General features: G+C 41.7%; 1 protein-coding gene across 2 annotated transcripts in view; it reads right to left on the bottom strand.

The window, feature by feature from the left end:
* Positions 1-1082: 1082 nt before the first annotated feature.
* E2F1 (E2F transcription factor 1) overlaps positions 1083-15063 on the bottom strand; it is a 34616-nt gene continuing 20635 nt past the window's right edge. The window contains exons 4-7 of one of the 2 annotated variants that reach the window (XM_089514089.1): positions 8029-8181; positions 6668-6782; positions 4949-5174; positions 1083-3477 (exon numbers count right to left, since the gene is read on the bottom strand). In XM_089514089.1, the coding sequence (XP_089370215.1) occupies positions 3224-3477; positions 4949-5174; positions 6668-6782; positions 8029-8181 (748 nt within the window). In that variant the 3' untranslated portion in view covers positions 1083-3223. The remainder of the gene's footprint in view (positions 3478-4948; positions 5175-6667; positions 6783-8028; positions 8182-15063) is intronic. The other variant, XM_089514090.1, reaches the window with a different exon arrangement.

Here is a 15063-nt window from a genome sequence, read left to right as displayed (position 1 = left end):
AGAACCTATGGCTCTCTGGAATTTGACTCCAATTCCCCTTAGTCCTAACCAACCTGGCCTATAGTGAGGCATGATGCGGACCAATAGCTTAACATCTGAAGGGCTACAGGTTTTCCAGAAACAACTCCCAAGAACCTCTCCACATTACAGAGGAAAGATTATCAAGAAATACAAAAGCACGGTGGACATAAGTGCAGAGCTTGTGGTAGCTCTCATGAAAGCAACCAACAGCCTTCACTCCTTAGTATTTGAAACAGGAAAGTAAGGCTCTTCAAGAATAATGATGAAAAGGAATGCATAATGGCAGCCATTCTCAAGTAGTGGTTCTTGGGCTATATATTCTTATAGCCATTAATGATTCTTTCAAGACAGTGTTAGTTACAGATACCAAACTTGCAATGTGGTAGACTGAAAACTGGGGCAGTTAGCCACTCTCTCTTTATGCAATCATAGACTAAAGGGGTTCTCAGACCTGGAGTGGAGGGAACTGGTGTGGGAGACACACCTTTTATTTAACCATCTGCTGTCTGACTAAGTTTGACCAAGGACTAATGGTGTATTTAACATCTAGAGAAGACCCAGTTAAAGAGAGGCCTCATTCCTATGTTTCCCCTCATCCAGGAAAAAAATGAATTTCTATTACAGTAACCCAAGACCAGAGGCCACAATGTGTGACAAGGACAGTAGCCCAATTCATTATTCTCACAAGCCCAAACAATTTGTTTTCCTCACGCAGCTAGGTCAAATGGATATAGTTGATCCATTAACCTACTGGTGCTGTAAATACACACATCAACTTCTTGGGCGCTATAGCTCCTCCTTTATCATACATGAACACACAGACAACACACACACACAATATTACAGCTGCCTTTTTGTAAAGCAAGAAAAGCTCCTATCAAGCAGGAGCATGCTTTGGTGAGTTCCAGTTAATTGAAATATATAGTACTTATTGAAACAGGAAGGCACCTAAGGGACAACACCAATCACTACCTTGTCATAGGCTTGGAAACATTACTTTTTTATACTACCGTGACCAAGGAATTCAGGGAGTTGTAGTCAAAAAAGAAACATTTTCTAGCTAGGTACAACTCTTAATCGAGCTGGTAAAATTTACTTTTGGACAACTAAAGCTACTTATCAGAATAGGTAAGTCAAAAAGAGAGTCATTTCTTTCTCATACTCACATACTAGCCTAGTCTTTTCCTCTCTCCTTCTCTCAACCTCCATCCCTCAAGATCCCCAAATATTTCTCTACAAGATGAACCTGAGGCCCACTTTCTACCAATAAATAGCATTTCAATACAGCAATCTTGACCAGTCACACTCCATCACCAGATCCTAACAGCACTTCTACAACACACACAGGCTAACTCTTTCCCTCCAGAACTCCTTTCTTCATTCTTAATTGCTATGTTAGCTATTCTAACAACACAATATGGCCTCTTTCCACATACTTGGACATGTAGAGTTCCACCTCTTCCTCTGAAACTTTCCTTACCTTCCAGAAGTGCTGGATGGAGTCACATAAATAATAAATAAATTAATATGAAACCATGAGATCTGGACACCCTCCTCCCCACAAAAAAAGAGAGATTTGCACAGGAGATGGTAATATGGAGATAGAAGTCAGCATTTTCTTCCTTGCTTCACAATGGAAGAGCCAGGCAGTCCCTGAATACAAGGCATTTTCATCCATTCTTGGCTTACAGTATTATCTGGGCCTGAATCCCTCAGTTTTGCAAACTAGCAAGTCACACTGCCCTTCTTCTGCTAAAGTAAATGATCTGGCTAATCTCACTCTCTGCCTTAAGGGTTGTCCCATTTGCCTTTTTGGCCTTCTGCTCAGAAATAAGGACAATTGAGCCCACTGGCCACCTAGCCAAATATTTTAATAAAAAAATAAAATCCAACCCTCTCTTAGATATGTACATATTCCACCATGGGTTAGGCAGGATCAGAGACATTCCAAGAAAGGGTGTAGTGGGATAGGAAAGAAAAAGCCCAAAATAAATAAATAATCTATACAGAACTCTCCTTAAAGCTTTGCCACAAGGACCTTTGAGAACAAGCTTGACACTAATATCCAGAAACAACTCACCTCATCATTCTTGTATGCCTTGTGTATATATATAAAAAAGCTTAACTCCTTTTTCCAATCTGAATTTAAAAAAAAAAAATTAACAGCAAAAAGCATGTCTGATTATCCAGATTGGTTCACTAGCCTGAGCAGCTCATTTTAATAAAAGGCACCCATGACACCACCCTGCTCAGTTCCACAGTCTTGGCTTCCTTTCCTCAACATGCCCATTATTTCACTACTCAATTACAAATCCTAGGTTCACATCATTCCAGCAACAGAATGTCCATCTATCCCTGAACTGCTTGTTATGTTTCAGTGCTAGCCAGTCAAAAAGGTCTACTGTGTAGGACAAAGGGGAGCCAGATTATTGCTGACTGTTATTAGAAGTACCATCCCTATATCTTTCTCCCATAGTTGACTGACAAATGGTGTGCCTCCACATCCCTCTTAAAATGGCAATATTTGGGACACCTCAGCTGATTCACATCCCAAAGGAATTTTTGCTGAGAGTGACAAAACTGTCTTATCTTCTCCAAAGGAGAGCTTCTGCCCACCACATTTTCTAAGGCATGAAGGGGAACTGCTCACAGGAAGGAGAGCAAACCATGCAACAAAAGCAACCTGCCTGCCACTCTGTAGGATTTAAACTGAGAATTTAGGTGGAAAGATTAGTTCAGCCTGGACAAGGCAACTGTTGTTACAGCAACAGCACTGCTAGGACTATCCCTACAGAGTCAAAACATGGCACCAGAGATTTAAGGCAAATCTGCCCACTGACTCCTAGCCAAAACTACTTAGGGGCCTGGGCACAATAGGATTGAGGTGATGCCTGCCTGATCCTACATAAAAGATCACAGAACGAGGTCTGCAACATTCAGAGCACTCATCAGCTTCACAGTCACCTTCCTTAATCTTGGTGAGGTGGCTCACAATGGGCGGACATCTCCAAGGACTGTATCCCACCCCTGCCCATTACTGCCCTTTGCCCCAGCCTACTCTTTCCTCCCCTGAAATCTGCTCCACAGGATGTTGGCCCAGGAGGCCACAGCTGGCCATATGGTTACATTCAGAGGTCAGCTCCCTGCCTTGGTGTGGCAGGATCATCTGAGTGGCATTCCATCCCCCACTGCCAGAGGATGCTCAAAAATCCAAGGAAGTAAAGTCTCCAAAGTCACAGTCAAAGAGCTCGCTGATGCCTTCCCCCTCCTCGAGCCCAAAGTGATAGTCCTGGGTCTGGGGTGGTGAAAGTGCGATAAATTCAGTAGGCAGGAAGCTTGAGAAGTCATCCTTGCCCTGGTGGAGCAGGGCATCTACAGAGGCCAGTGGCGAAAGGCTCACTTCATCTGCAGGGCACTTCAAAGGCAGTGTACTTTCTCCAGACAACAAGGGTTCTGCTAAGGGAAAGAGAAAAGAGGGAAAGGGTAAGAGTACGTAAGCTTGTTCACAAAATCAAGACACATAATGTAGTTATGCCTTTGGACTGGGACATGGGAGATCTAACAGAAAGCACAATGTAATAAAATTTGACAGAACTATTGTCATGTGCTATCAAGCGGATTTTGAGTTATAGAATCATAGAATCATAGAATCGTAGAGTTGGAAGAGACCACTAGGGCCATCCAGTCCAACCCCCTGCCATGCAGGAAATCCAATTCAAAGCATCCCTGACAGATGGCCATCCAGCCTCTGTTTAAAGACCTCCAAGGAAGGAGACTCTATCAACCTCCGAGGGAGTGCATTCCACTGTCGAACAGCCCTTACTGTCAGGAAGTTCCTCCTAATGTTCAGGTGGAATCTCTTTTCCTGTAGCTTGCATCCATTGTTCAGGGTCCTGTTCTCTGGAGCAGCAGAAAACAAGCTTGCTCCCTCTTCAATATGACATCCTTTCAAATATTTAAACAGGGCTATCATGTCACCTCTTAACCTTCTTTTCTCCAGGCTAAACATCCCCAGCTCCCTAAGTCGTTCCTCATAGGGCATGGTTTCCAGACCCTTCACCATTTTTGTCGCCCTCCTTTGGACACGCTCCAGTTTCTCAATGTCCTTTCTGAATTGTGGTGCCCAGAACTGGACACAATATTCTAGGTGGGGCCTGACCAGAGCAGAATACAGTGGCACTATTACTTCTCTTGCTCTAGACACTATACTTCTATTGATGCAGCCTAAAATAGCATTGGCCTTTTTAGCTGCCGCATCACACTGTTCACTCATGTTCAACTTGTGGTCTACTTGGTCTCCTAGATCCCTTTCACACGTAGTTTCATTCAGCCAGGTGTCACCCATCCTATATCTGTGCATTTTATTTTTCCGCCCTAAGTGCAATACCTTACATTTCTCTGTGTTGAATTTCATTTTGTTAGCTTTTGCCCAGCTTTCTAGTCTATTCAGGTCATTTTGAATCTTGATCCTGTCCTCTGGGGTATTAGCTATATTAGTTATAATAGTTATAATAACACTACATCTTCCTTCATTTCAGATTGTCTCATCAAAACAGAGTTTTTTGACTTACCAATGCCTCCTTCTACCCAGTACTAACAAGAGTTACCTAAAATGTAACTGCTGTTATCTCAGACATACTTTTTGCCAATGTCATCAACCCACCCCACACCCATCAAATTGCTGCTCCCCAGTAACTGTTCGGCACATTTAATCTGACGTCTCAGCAAAAGCCTGTCTGACCTGGGAGACCCTACCAGTAGCAACAGTGTCTGAATTCAGCATAGCCTCTCACTTCATGGAAGCATACAATCTCATGGCCATGGAAAAATAGTGCTAAAGCAGGTGACAGTGAAGAAGCCTGGTGACAAATGCTACTCTTGGATGCTAAATCCCAACAAAAATGTTTTGTTCCCTTCCATATCATACCTCGGTCTCCACTCAGCAGTGGCCAGTTCATTTCCTGGGAAGAGTGTAGAGGCACAGATGTGGTTGCAGTGGTGGTTGCTGCTGCTGTTTGTGAAGACTCAGGAGAAGGTTGCTCAACAGCCACTTTCTGTGGACTCTTGGTGGGGCTGCAGACCCCCGAGCTCTCTTCTGGACAGAGGAATACATCAATAGGACCCTGAGTGCTTTTCACAGCAATTTGGAAAGCCTGGAAGAAAAAAGGTGGGCATGTGAGGATGCTATCAGGAGGGTGCAGAAATGTTTGGGGTGGTTGCTGTTCCTTGCTTCCCTCTTGCAAAAGAAGAGCTTGCTAGGATTTTTTGTTTAATAAGAACGTATGAGACTGGGGAATCTATAGCCCTCTAGAATTTGATTCTAATTCTCCTTAGCCTGGCCCATAATGAGGCATCATGGGGACATGAATTTGAACAGCCACAACTCAGTTCTAGCATTGTATGAGGAACAAATCACAGCAACCTCTGTGACTTGTGGCTTGCTTCATTCATTTGGTTCTCCTGTTGCTGGTAAAGCCCCATAGCTCCTTTTGTTTTGCTAAAACACTTTCCTTCCAAGAGGTCAAGAGTGTGCATGTTGTTAGACTTCAAGAAACAAAGGGGCAGAGGAATCTGGATTTCTCTTTACATCTACTTTCACTATTCTGCAACTCCTTAAACTTAACACGCAAGAAGCTCTGTGGATTTCACTAGTTTAAAACATTCTTTTTGTTAATAGAGCAATGTGAGAGAGGCACATTCCAATTGGCTTTTTAGGCAAAGGGCTCTACGTCCGATATGAAGGATGGTGCAAGTGTTGGATCTAGATGGAAATTAGAGGGGATTTGCAAGTGGCTTAAAAATAGCAGCTAAAAAGAAGGTGTGGTGCCTTATCCTACAAAGAACTGAACATTTTTCCCCTTGGAAAGACTTGTGGGTGGTGGAGTTGTGGTAGGAGTTGTGATTCTTGTTAACTGTCTGCTGTATTGTCCTGTTGGTCCAGACAGTCTACGAGAAATCAATATCCTACTATGAGTTGTGCTGTCCTTTTCAACTGTCCATATGTAGCTGGACTCATCTGCCTGAGCATCCTAGGTTGGGTTAATAGACTATCCCTTTAATTGTGCAGGAGTATTTGCTCTATATGGAAGCCCATGTGGTGTAGTGGTTTGAGCATTGGACTATAACTCTGGAAATCAAGGTTTGATTCCCTGCTGAACCATGGAAACCCACTGGATGAGTCACACATGGTCAGCCCCAGAAAACCCTGCCTTAGGGTTGCCATAAGTCAGAAACAACAAATTTGCTCTATATACCAGTATCAGAATGAGATTGATTTAACAGGAAATTAGTATGCAAAGGGATTTTGTAGCACTTTTGAGACTAACTGAAAGAATGAAGTTGGTAGCATGTGCTTTCGTAGACTTGAGCTTACTTCCTCAGATGCATATCATTAAATGTGAAACATATCGAATCACAATTGGATATTTTTCAATAGAACCTTCAACATCCAAACTGGATTGCTTATGTGTGGATCTCTGCTAGTCCTAGCCATGCCATGGCTCAAAATAGACTGCAGCTCAGTCAGTATCACTTACACTCAAAAATCCCATGGCTAGATGGTCAAGCACAGCCATGTGAATTTGGCTTCTAAATGCCTGATCCAGGAGTATGAGCAGTGTAAAACTGGGAAACCAGGAAAACTTACCTCTGCTGGGTCAGAGACTTGCATCTGTGTCTCCTGGGGGGCTTTGATCACCATCACCAATTGCTCAGATGGATCTACAACGCTGCGGAGATCTTGGCAAGTCACATAAGCTGAAGTGGGCTCAGTCAAGTTTTGCCAGAAGGAGGATCCCAGGCTATGACACCAAAACTTAATGCTACAACAATATATATACCAATATCAGAAGGAGCTGGAAAACAGTCATACTAAAGCCTGCCATGGCTCTCCTGAGCACAGAAGGTGCTTATGTACTTGAACTATTAAGCACATACATTTCTGCCTTGAATGAAAACCCCTATGTAAACAGACAAAATTTTCCTCACTCTCTCTAATTTGGATTTTGTACATCCACAAATCTGCTTGCAATTTCCCCCATCTTAAGACAGTTATGAGATTTTCTAATTGTTTCAGCACTATAATGACAATATTGAGATGTCATCCTCCATCTATTAATTTCTTCTTGACTTAGTAATTAGCATGAAAAATAGAGTGATAATAATTTCCCATGAGTGTCAATGGTTCATCTTCTGTTCCACAACTTCCTGGGACAGTGTACTTTACAAAGATGTGGGAGAGGGGCTTCTCTGCTGTCACACCCTGGTGTTTGCAAGTCCCTCCCTTAGAGGCCTAGTGTGCTTCTTTCTGGTACCAAGTCATTACATGACTTTTTAGGAAAGCCTTTGGAGCTTACCCCTAATTTTGTCCAAATCTGTATACATACATGATTTTAAACTGTTTTAAATTGTTTATTGTAGTTGTCAAATGTTTATACTTTTTTCACTGTTCAAAATTTCAAATTATTCAACTTGGTTTCATTTAAATTCACTCAGAAATTCTATAGGGTGGGGGCAAACAGATTAATAAAATAAATAATGTATTATTTAATATGACAAATAATAAAGGTAGCCACCAGCCATGACTCCATCACACATGCTTGCATCCATGAATGCTGACTTAAGGCAGAGGGCAGAACTTAAGGTTCATTATTAGAAAAGGCTCAGTTACAGAGCTGCCAGGCAAAAATCAACAAGGAACATTTGACTGATTCATAACCAACCTTTACGTACTCTCATTCTCTCTCACTCACACCCTCCTCCTCTCCACTGGGATATACAGTCTTAACTAGCAACCAGACAGGGATTTTCCATGAACTCACAGGGTGGAGAGGCACAAATTAAAACACCAACACCCAGTTCTGGAATGCCAGGAGAGCAACTACCTGTTTGGAAGTTGGGACTTGGGTTGTGCTTGGCTAACCCTGCAGATTAGCTGCTATGAATCTGTTTTATATCTTCCAGCTGGCTAAAACCACCCAATCCTCCTTCCATCTCCCTAAAGGATATTGCTTGTTCTCCAGGTCCTCGGTGAGGAGCTTGAATTGAGTAGTACACATCTGGATGAGGGTGTCCAGCTGCTGTTCTGCAGCCTGAAGATCCTGGAGCTCCTTCATTAACCCTTGGCAATTGCTGGGGCCTCCCACTGCAGACCTGCTACCCCTAGGAAAAAGAGAAAAAACAAGATGAAGAGATAGTATTTCATGACCTCCAGTCACCTGATGACTCAGGCTTCCAAACACATAAGAGAAGAGGACCAAAAAGCATTTCACCTGCTTCCACATAGTCGAAATTGATTCAGCACCTGGGTGCATACCCAAGTAGGCAGAAAACAGGTTCAACGAGCAGAACCTGCAAGCAACTGTTGCAGTGTGGTTTACTGCTGACTGTGATTCCAGCTACCCCATTTCCCTCCCCCTGTAATCCCCCACCCCGCATCATTCTGTGGCCATCAAATATGCTCTGGTTAATCTTCCAGTTTCCCCTTTAGGGTTTTCCCGCCCTGAATGTTTTGTGTAGCTCTGCAAATCCTGGAGTTCCCTAAGCTTGCTTTTTGCATGTGGGTGGTTTTGCTTTGGTTATCTAAGCAACTGAACTCAAAGCCTGAGCGTAGTGGAGCAAGTGCTTTGAAATCTGGCCATAATGCAACAGGTCATTTGTTTGTTAGAAAAATTTTTGGTACTTATCATTTGATTATGGACAGATGAGATTGTAAATTTGTAGGACGTGTTTATAACAAGTAGCAACTATATATTAAGAGAGCAAGTGGATGAGCTATAGTATAGCAGAGATCTGTTTATGGTAATTATAAACCAAGCTTCTATATAGATCCAATGCCCATTACCATATTAACAGATCCTAGTTCATCATCTTCAAAGGCATATATTCAGCTTGGTATTTAACTACATTGCACAATTATACACTCTGATGCCAGTAACTGCCATTACTTCATCCTGTGGAATCCTGGGATTTGTAGTTTCTTGAAACACTTAGAAATCTCCAGTTGAGTGCTCTAGTGACTGGTCACAAGGAATTCTAAGTATCTCACCAGTTATAAAACCCAAGATTCCACAGAATCAAGGAAGTTAGTGGTATCACCGTGCTGTAATTGTGTATGGGCACACCCCTGGTGACATACTGATGTGCATATCAATCTTGGAATTTTGGTTCAGTATATTAACTTATTGATCCAGCAATCTGAGTCAGAAATCCCACACCCAAAGACCCCACTCCTAGGCATGTTGAAAAGGAGAGGACTACTAAAGCAAAGAGTTTGGAGAAGTTACTGGGGGGTGAAAACATCTAAGATCCCTCAACTAACAGGCTGATGTGAACTGTCCACACCAATCTTTCCAAATTTTTCTCCCCATTCCATGAAGAATAAAATCTTAAGCAAGTGTCTATTTCATTATCTGGACTTGAACAAGTTCCTATTAATCTCCCTAGTCTTGTCACATATAAGAAACCTTTGGCAATGTCATAAGCCCTGCAGTCTTTACATTCCTATTTTTCCATCTAAGAATCAATGCAGTTGTAAAAAGTGTGTATGACAAACAGAAAGCTGATCTAAGCACATCAGGCATACATATCTGCTTCCTCCTGCTCTCGATCCTAAACTGCCTTAGTTCAATGAGGTGGCGTCTTCTGAAAAAACTAGAGCTTCAGAAAAAATATTAAGATCCCTCAATGTAAATTACCAAAAGGTTTTTAAAAAATACTGGAAAATTTAAAACTGGTCAAAACATGGAGATATGAAAATAGAAAGACAATGGGGCCAAGCAGATGGGCAGGAAAGAGTGGCCCAAAGCTGCTTTTTCCAAGAGTGGGGTGAGTCCTTGCTGACTGCACTACCCTTTCCCAAGACGGCCAGAACGCACATATCATGACTGCATGGCATGGCATCAAGCCGTGCTGCTATGTACTTTTTTTTACTTCCCCGTCATCCCTGTGCACCACTGCAGCAACAAACCACCTGCGACTGCCATCCCATTGGATGGCCATCCCTCTGAACCTCCACACAGTTGCATGTGCAGCCCATGAAGATGCTAGCAAGGTACAATCATGCCTCCCCTTCACCCCATGCGCTTTCTTGGAGTCGGTTTGTATTGACATCCATCAGAAATGTCACACTTTCATGTCATTTCTCTGCCGCCCCCACCGCTTGGATACCACAGCTTTGTCCTTTTTAAAAGCATACCTGAATTGGTGTGTTTATATGCAGGGGATTACGATAGATCGCTCCATCAGAACTGCTCTGGCATCAGTGAGTTTATATGCAGGGCTGAAGGTTCAGGAAAGAGCGAAAAAATTCAGCTTCTTTTTAGCCCAGCTTTTCCCCTCTTAGAGTGGCTGCAGTGCAGTTTCTGGCCGCTTCATCTAAACACCACAGCCCCAAAGCAGCCTGAAAGTGCCTCTTTTTGCCCATCTGTTTGAGGCCAATGCTTATTTTTCCAAAAGGCACAGAATGTTTTTGAAAACTGATATGTTTTGTGTATTGATATATTGACTTTTTCAGATTGCAATCCAATGGCCCTGGTTTTTAACAGAGTAAGGGCAAGTTTTAGCTGTAGATTGAATGAGACTATTTTGCAAATGAAAAGACAGTGGAAATTGTAAAAAGAAATTGATTTGGGGGGGATAATTTGTATGAAGGAACTGATATTAGAATGGTGGAGAATACTAGGAAAGCATTTATGACATGATGTTTAATTCAATATAGTAGTGATTGGGGGGGGGGGGGAGTGGCAAGAAAAGATTCAACCAATCTTGGAGGAAAAGAAAAGACGATGAGTTAAAAGGGTTTCCTTCAAAGACCTTAATCAACAACCAATACAGTGACAAGCATCCAATACAGTGACAAGTATCAGTGCTGATGGGGGATAAGATGGAGAAAAAGTTGAGGTATGCATATAAAAGAATTTTTAATTTGCAAATAAACTAGGGATGTCACTGATGTACACATTACAAAGAGAGAGAGAGAGAGAGAGAGAACAAAACAATTCCAAAGTTGCAAACAGGTAATGCTGTGATAATTGACAATAAGAACGTTCATAAAGCATTTCACTGATTTTATTCATCTTTATACAAATGGCAAGAAATTTTATGGAGAAGTTGGAGGAATATATGAACAAGTAGAATCTCCCAAAGATTTCAAATGAACAGACATAGTCTAAATGTGCCTAATACAGTAAGAGAAATTTGTGATGCTATTAAGATGGGAAAGACACCAGGGTCAGATGAGTTGTTGGCATTTTACTGTACATTGAGCCCTCCATACCCACAGATTCTTTATCCATGGATTCCACCATCCACAGCTTGAATATATTCTTTAAAAGTATAAATTCCAAAAAAAAAAAAAACACCCCACAACAAACCTTGATTTTGCCATTTTCTTTAATGGACATCGTTTTACTATGCCACTGTATTTAATGGAACTTGAGCATCTACAGATTTTGGTATCCATGGGGGTTCTTGGAACCAAATCCCAGTGGATACCGAGGGTCCACTGTATTATAAATGTTTTTAGGATGAACCCATAGTCCCACTTCAGCAAACAATAAATTTGACTATGCAAAATGTAAAGATACCTGAGAGTTGGAAAGAAGGTAATAAAACATTTGACACCTATAAGACCAGGATTTGACATTAACAAAAAACTATAGACCCATATCACTGTTGAAAAATGATTACAAGTAGCTCACATTGATTCTGGCTGATTGTACAAAATCAGTGTAGATTTTTACCAAAAGGATAACTGAGACACAATATCAGAAATTTATTAAACATATAGGAATACCTAGAAAGGCACAATGAGAAACAAGTTGCATTTATTTTTATATTTATCTGATGTGGAAAATGCCTTTGGTAATCTGAACTAGGTTTTTCTGTTTAGAGTCTTGGAAGAAATGTTTTGGGAGATAATTTTATTAAATGGGTTATATTTTTCTATTCTATGCAAAAAACACAAATAATAGTTAACGAAGAATTATCTGATCTATGTGAGATACAAAAAGGAGCAAGACAAAGATATCCACTGTCACCACTTTTCTTTATTTTATCGTTGGTTGTTTTAAATAGAGATATAAGGCAAAATAAGAACATTAGAGGTATAAGGATTTAAATGGAAGAAGACAAACTAAAGACATTTGCTAAGGATTTGGTGATTACTTTGGAAAATCCACTGGACAATGTAACCAGATTAATGGAAAATTTAAAAGATTCTGGGGGCTTGGCAGGGTTTAAGATTTATGAAGATGATTGCTCTGGTGCCACAGCAAACTACAAATCCCATAATTCCATGGCAGTGAGCCATGGTAGTTAAAGTGGTGTCAAACTGGATTATTTCTACAGCATGGATGCAGCCATAGTCACTCAAAACACCAACTGCAACAACATGCTACAATCCTCCAGAGCAGCAGACATCAGGTGGTATAGAGATTCAGGCTCTAGAGCAGTGATTCCCGAAGTGGGCAGTATGCCCCCCCCAGGGGTGGCACAAAGATCCAGGGGGCAGTGAGGGGAAAAGTGGGCATCAGGGGCCTTTAGTAAAAGTGTTGGTGTATAAGAAAGACAAGAGAAATCAGTGGCCTTTAGGACCATGTTGGGGATGAGGGTTGCATGAAATTTCTTTTCAGGGTCCCTTAAAACCACCACAAAGCCTTTCTTTGTGGGTGGTATCTCCTGCTCTTCACCTGCATGTGTGAGCTCACTCATATCTTTCACTAGTAGTGGCAGGAAACTCTTGCAATGGTTGGGTGCAAGGCATCATTTCTGTTGCTTGGAGCAACACCATTCTGGGACAGACTGATTGACTGGAGCAAGGAGTTAAATCATGTAATAGTGGAGAAAAAGCAGCAGCAAAAAGGAGCTTTCAAGTTTCAGACCCTGCTTAAACTTGTGTGCTCCAGCCTGTTCTTGCTTTTTTTCATCGGACAGGCTGAGAGAAGAGGTCTCCAATCCAGAACATGTAGCCTCTGTAAAACCACTATACACACACAGGCTGCTCCTCTCTCTGCCCTGATGAAGAAGGATTGAGAGTCCTTCCTCACTAGTGAGAAGCTTTCCCCTTTGCACTTAGTCACCTTGGGAGCAGTGATCCAGCAGCTGGCTGAGCAGTAACCATGAAGCTTGTTGCCCGTACTGGCCTTTGCTACAAGGCTGAAATGGGTAAGAAGCTTCTCTGTCACTGCTCTGCCAGCTGCATGGTTTCTGCTATGACGGTGCAAAGAGAGTAGCGACCAAACAGCCAGTTGAGCAACAACTAAGAAGCCTCTTGCTTGTGCTTGCCTTTACCACAAGGCTGGCATAGGCAAGAGGCTTCTTGGATGCTATTCAGCCAGTTGCTCGGTTGCTGCTCCCAAAGTGAGTGGGTGGGAAAGGGAGCAATGACCAAGATAGGTTGTTATAAATTTGCGGGGGGGGGGGGGAGGGGCACTAGGGTTGTCTCCCAAGAGGAAAGGGGAAAAGTTTGGGGACCACTGCTCTAGAGCATACCTAACCCTGATGTATGCCCCTGAAAGTCAGAGAAGCTGAATTAAGTCCAATACAGTTACTGCTCTTACCCTCTACTTTGCTCTGACCAGTCATTTCTATACTAACAAAGTTATTTATAGCCTACTTTTCTCCTGACATAAGGCCAAAGGGAGCACACAACAAGGTTAAAACAAAATACAGCTATTGAAGTTTGAAAACAATGTTTACAAATATATTTACCAATGTATTTCACTCCACATATGCTGAATATGAACTATCATATTAAAATGATCTGTTGGAGATATAAAACTACAAAAACTAGTTATCTTCATATTTGGGGGCGGGGGGGAGAGATGTGGGAAATTTAAACATTCTGAAACTTTGTGTTATCTATAATTAATGACTGAACAGGATATAGTTTATCCCAAAATCTAAACACTTTCCTGTTATCCATATTGGCTACAACATTGACTCACAATGATTAGTTCTTTACTCATGACAGTGAAAATATGCATTGCTTATTTTACACAGACTGAACAAAAAGATGGTGCTTTGCACAATGCTTTTGTGACCATGTGTTGTTTTTTAACTTGGCGCCATCATTTTGTTCATTTTCTACTGTATTCTATATTAGTCATTCGTGGTGTTGTGTGTTTATAATACAAATATAATACAGTCAGCCCTTCTTATACAAGGATTTGTTATACACAGATTCAAGCATCCACGGTTTGAAAATGTTCCAAAAAAGTATAAATTTCAATGATCAAACCTTGATTTTCCATTTTTTATAAGGGACACCGTTTTGCTCTGCCATTATATTTAATGGGACTTGAGCATACACAGATTTTGTTATACACGGGGGATCTTGGAACCAAACACCAGTGTATAACAAGGGTTCACTGTACTAATATTTGTGCTTCTAAAGTAATATAATCTAAAGCAGTGATGGCGAACCTATGGCACACGTGCCAGGGGTGGCACTCAGAGCCCTCTCTGTGGGCACATGTACCATCGCCCCAGCACAGAGTTTGTTACTAGAAAGCCAGAGGGACATGGCACTTTGCAATAAATACATGGATTTTGGGTTGCAGTTTGGGCACTTGGCCTCTAAAAGGTTCACCATCACTGATCTAAAGTAATATGGGTTATGTATTTCAGTGATTTCCCTTTTTGACAGTGCTTTGCTCCATAGCCTGATGAATATGTAGAAAACTACTGTAGGTGGGTTTATTCAGCCACACAGATTTTATTTGTATTGATCTTCTCATTATAAAATAGGAACAGAGGCATAGATATTTTTCCTAAGAGAAAAACGTAAAGGGGATGGCAAAGGATGTCTCTTGTAAGTAATGGGAGTAATTTCTAAGTCCAAGAATAGTGTGGGGGCAGCCACAAAGAAGGCCTTCTCCTGCATTCTCAGCAACCAAGGCTGCGATGGCAGTGAGACAGGGGGAAGTGCCTCCCCTGCAAAAGGTCAGGCAAACTCACACTGGAAAATATGATCCTTCAAATAGCCATTCTAGGAAATATTAAACATCACAATCCAAGTTAGCCAACTTGTGGCCCCCTCCG

Source organism: Sceloporus occidentalis, unplaced genomic scaffold (assembly GCF_023333645.1).
Source record: "Sceloporus occidentalis isolate IW3139 unplaced genomic scaffold, rSceOcc1.0.p SCAF_3, whole genome shotgun sequence".
Taxonomy (NCBI): domain Eukaryota; kingdom Metazoa; phylum Chordata; class Lepidosauria; order Squamata; family Phrynosomatidae; genus Sceloporus; species Sceloporus occidentalis.
The sequence above is the reverse complement of the archived record's forward strand: the minus strand, read 5'-3'. Positions and strand labels throughout refer to the sequence as shown.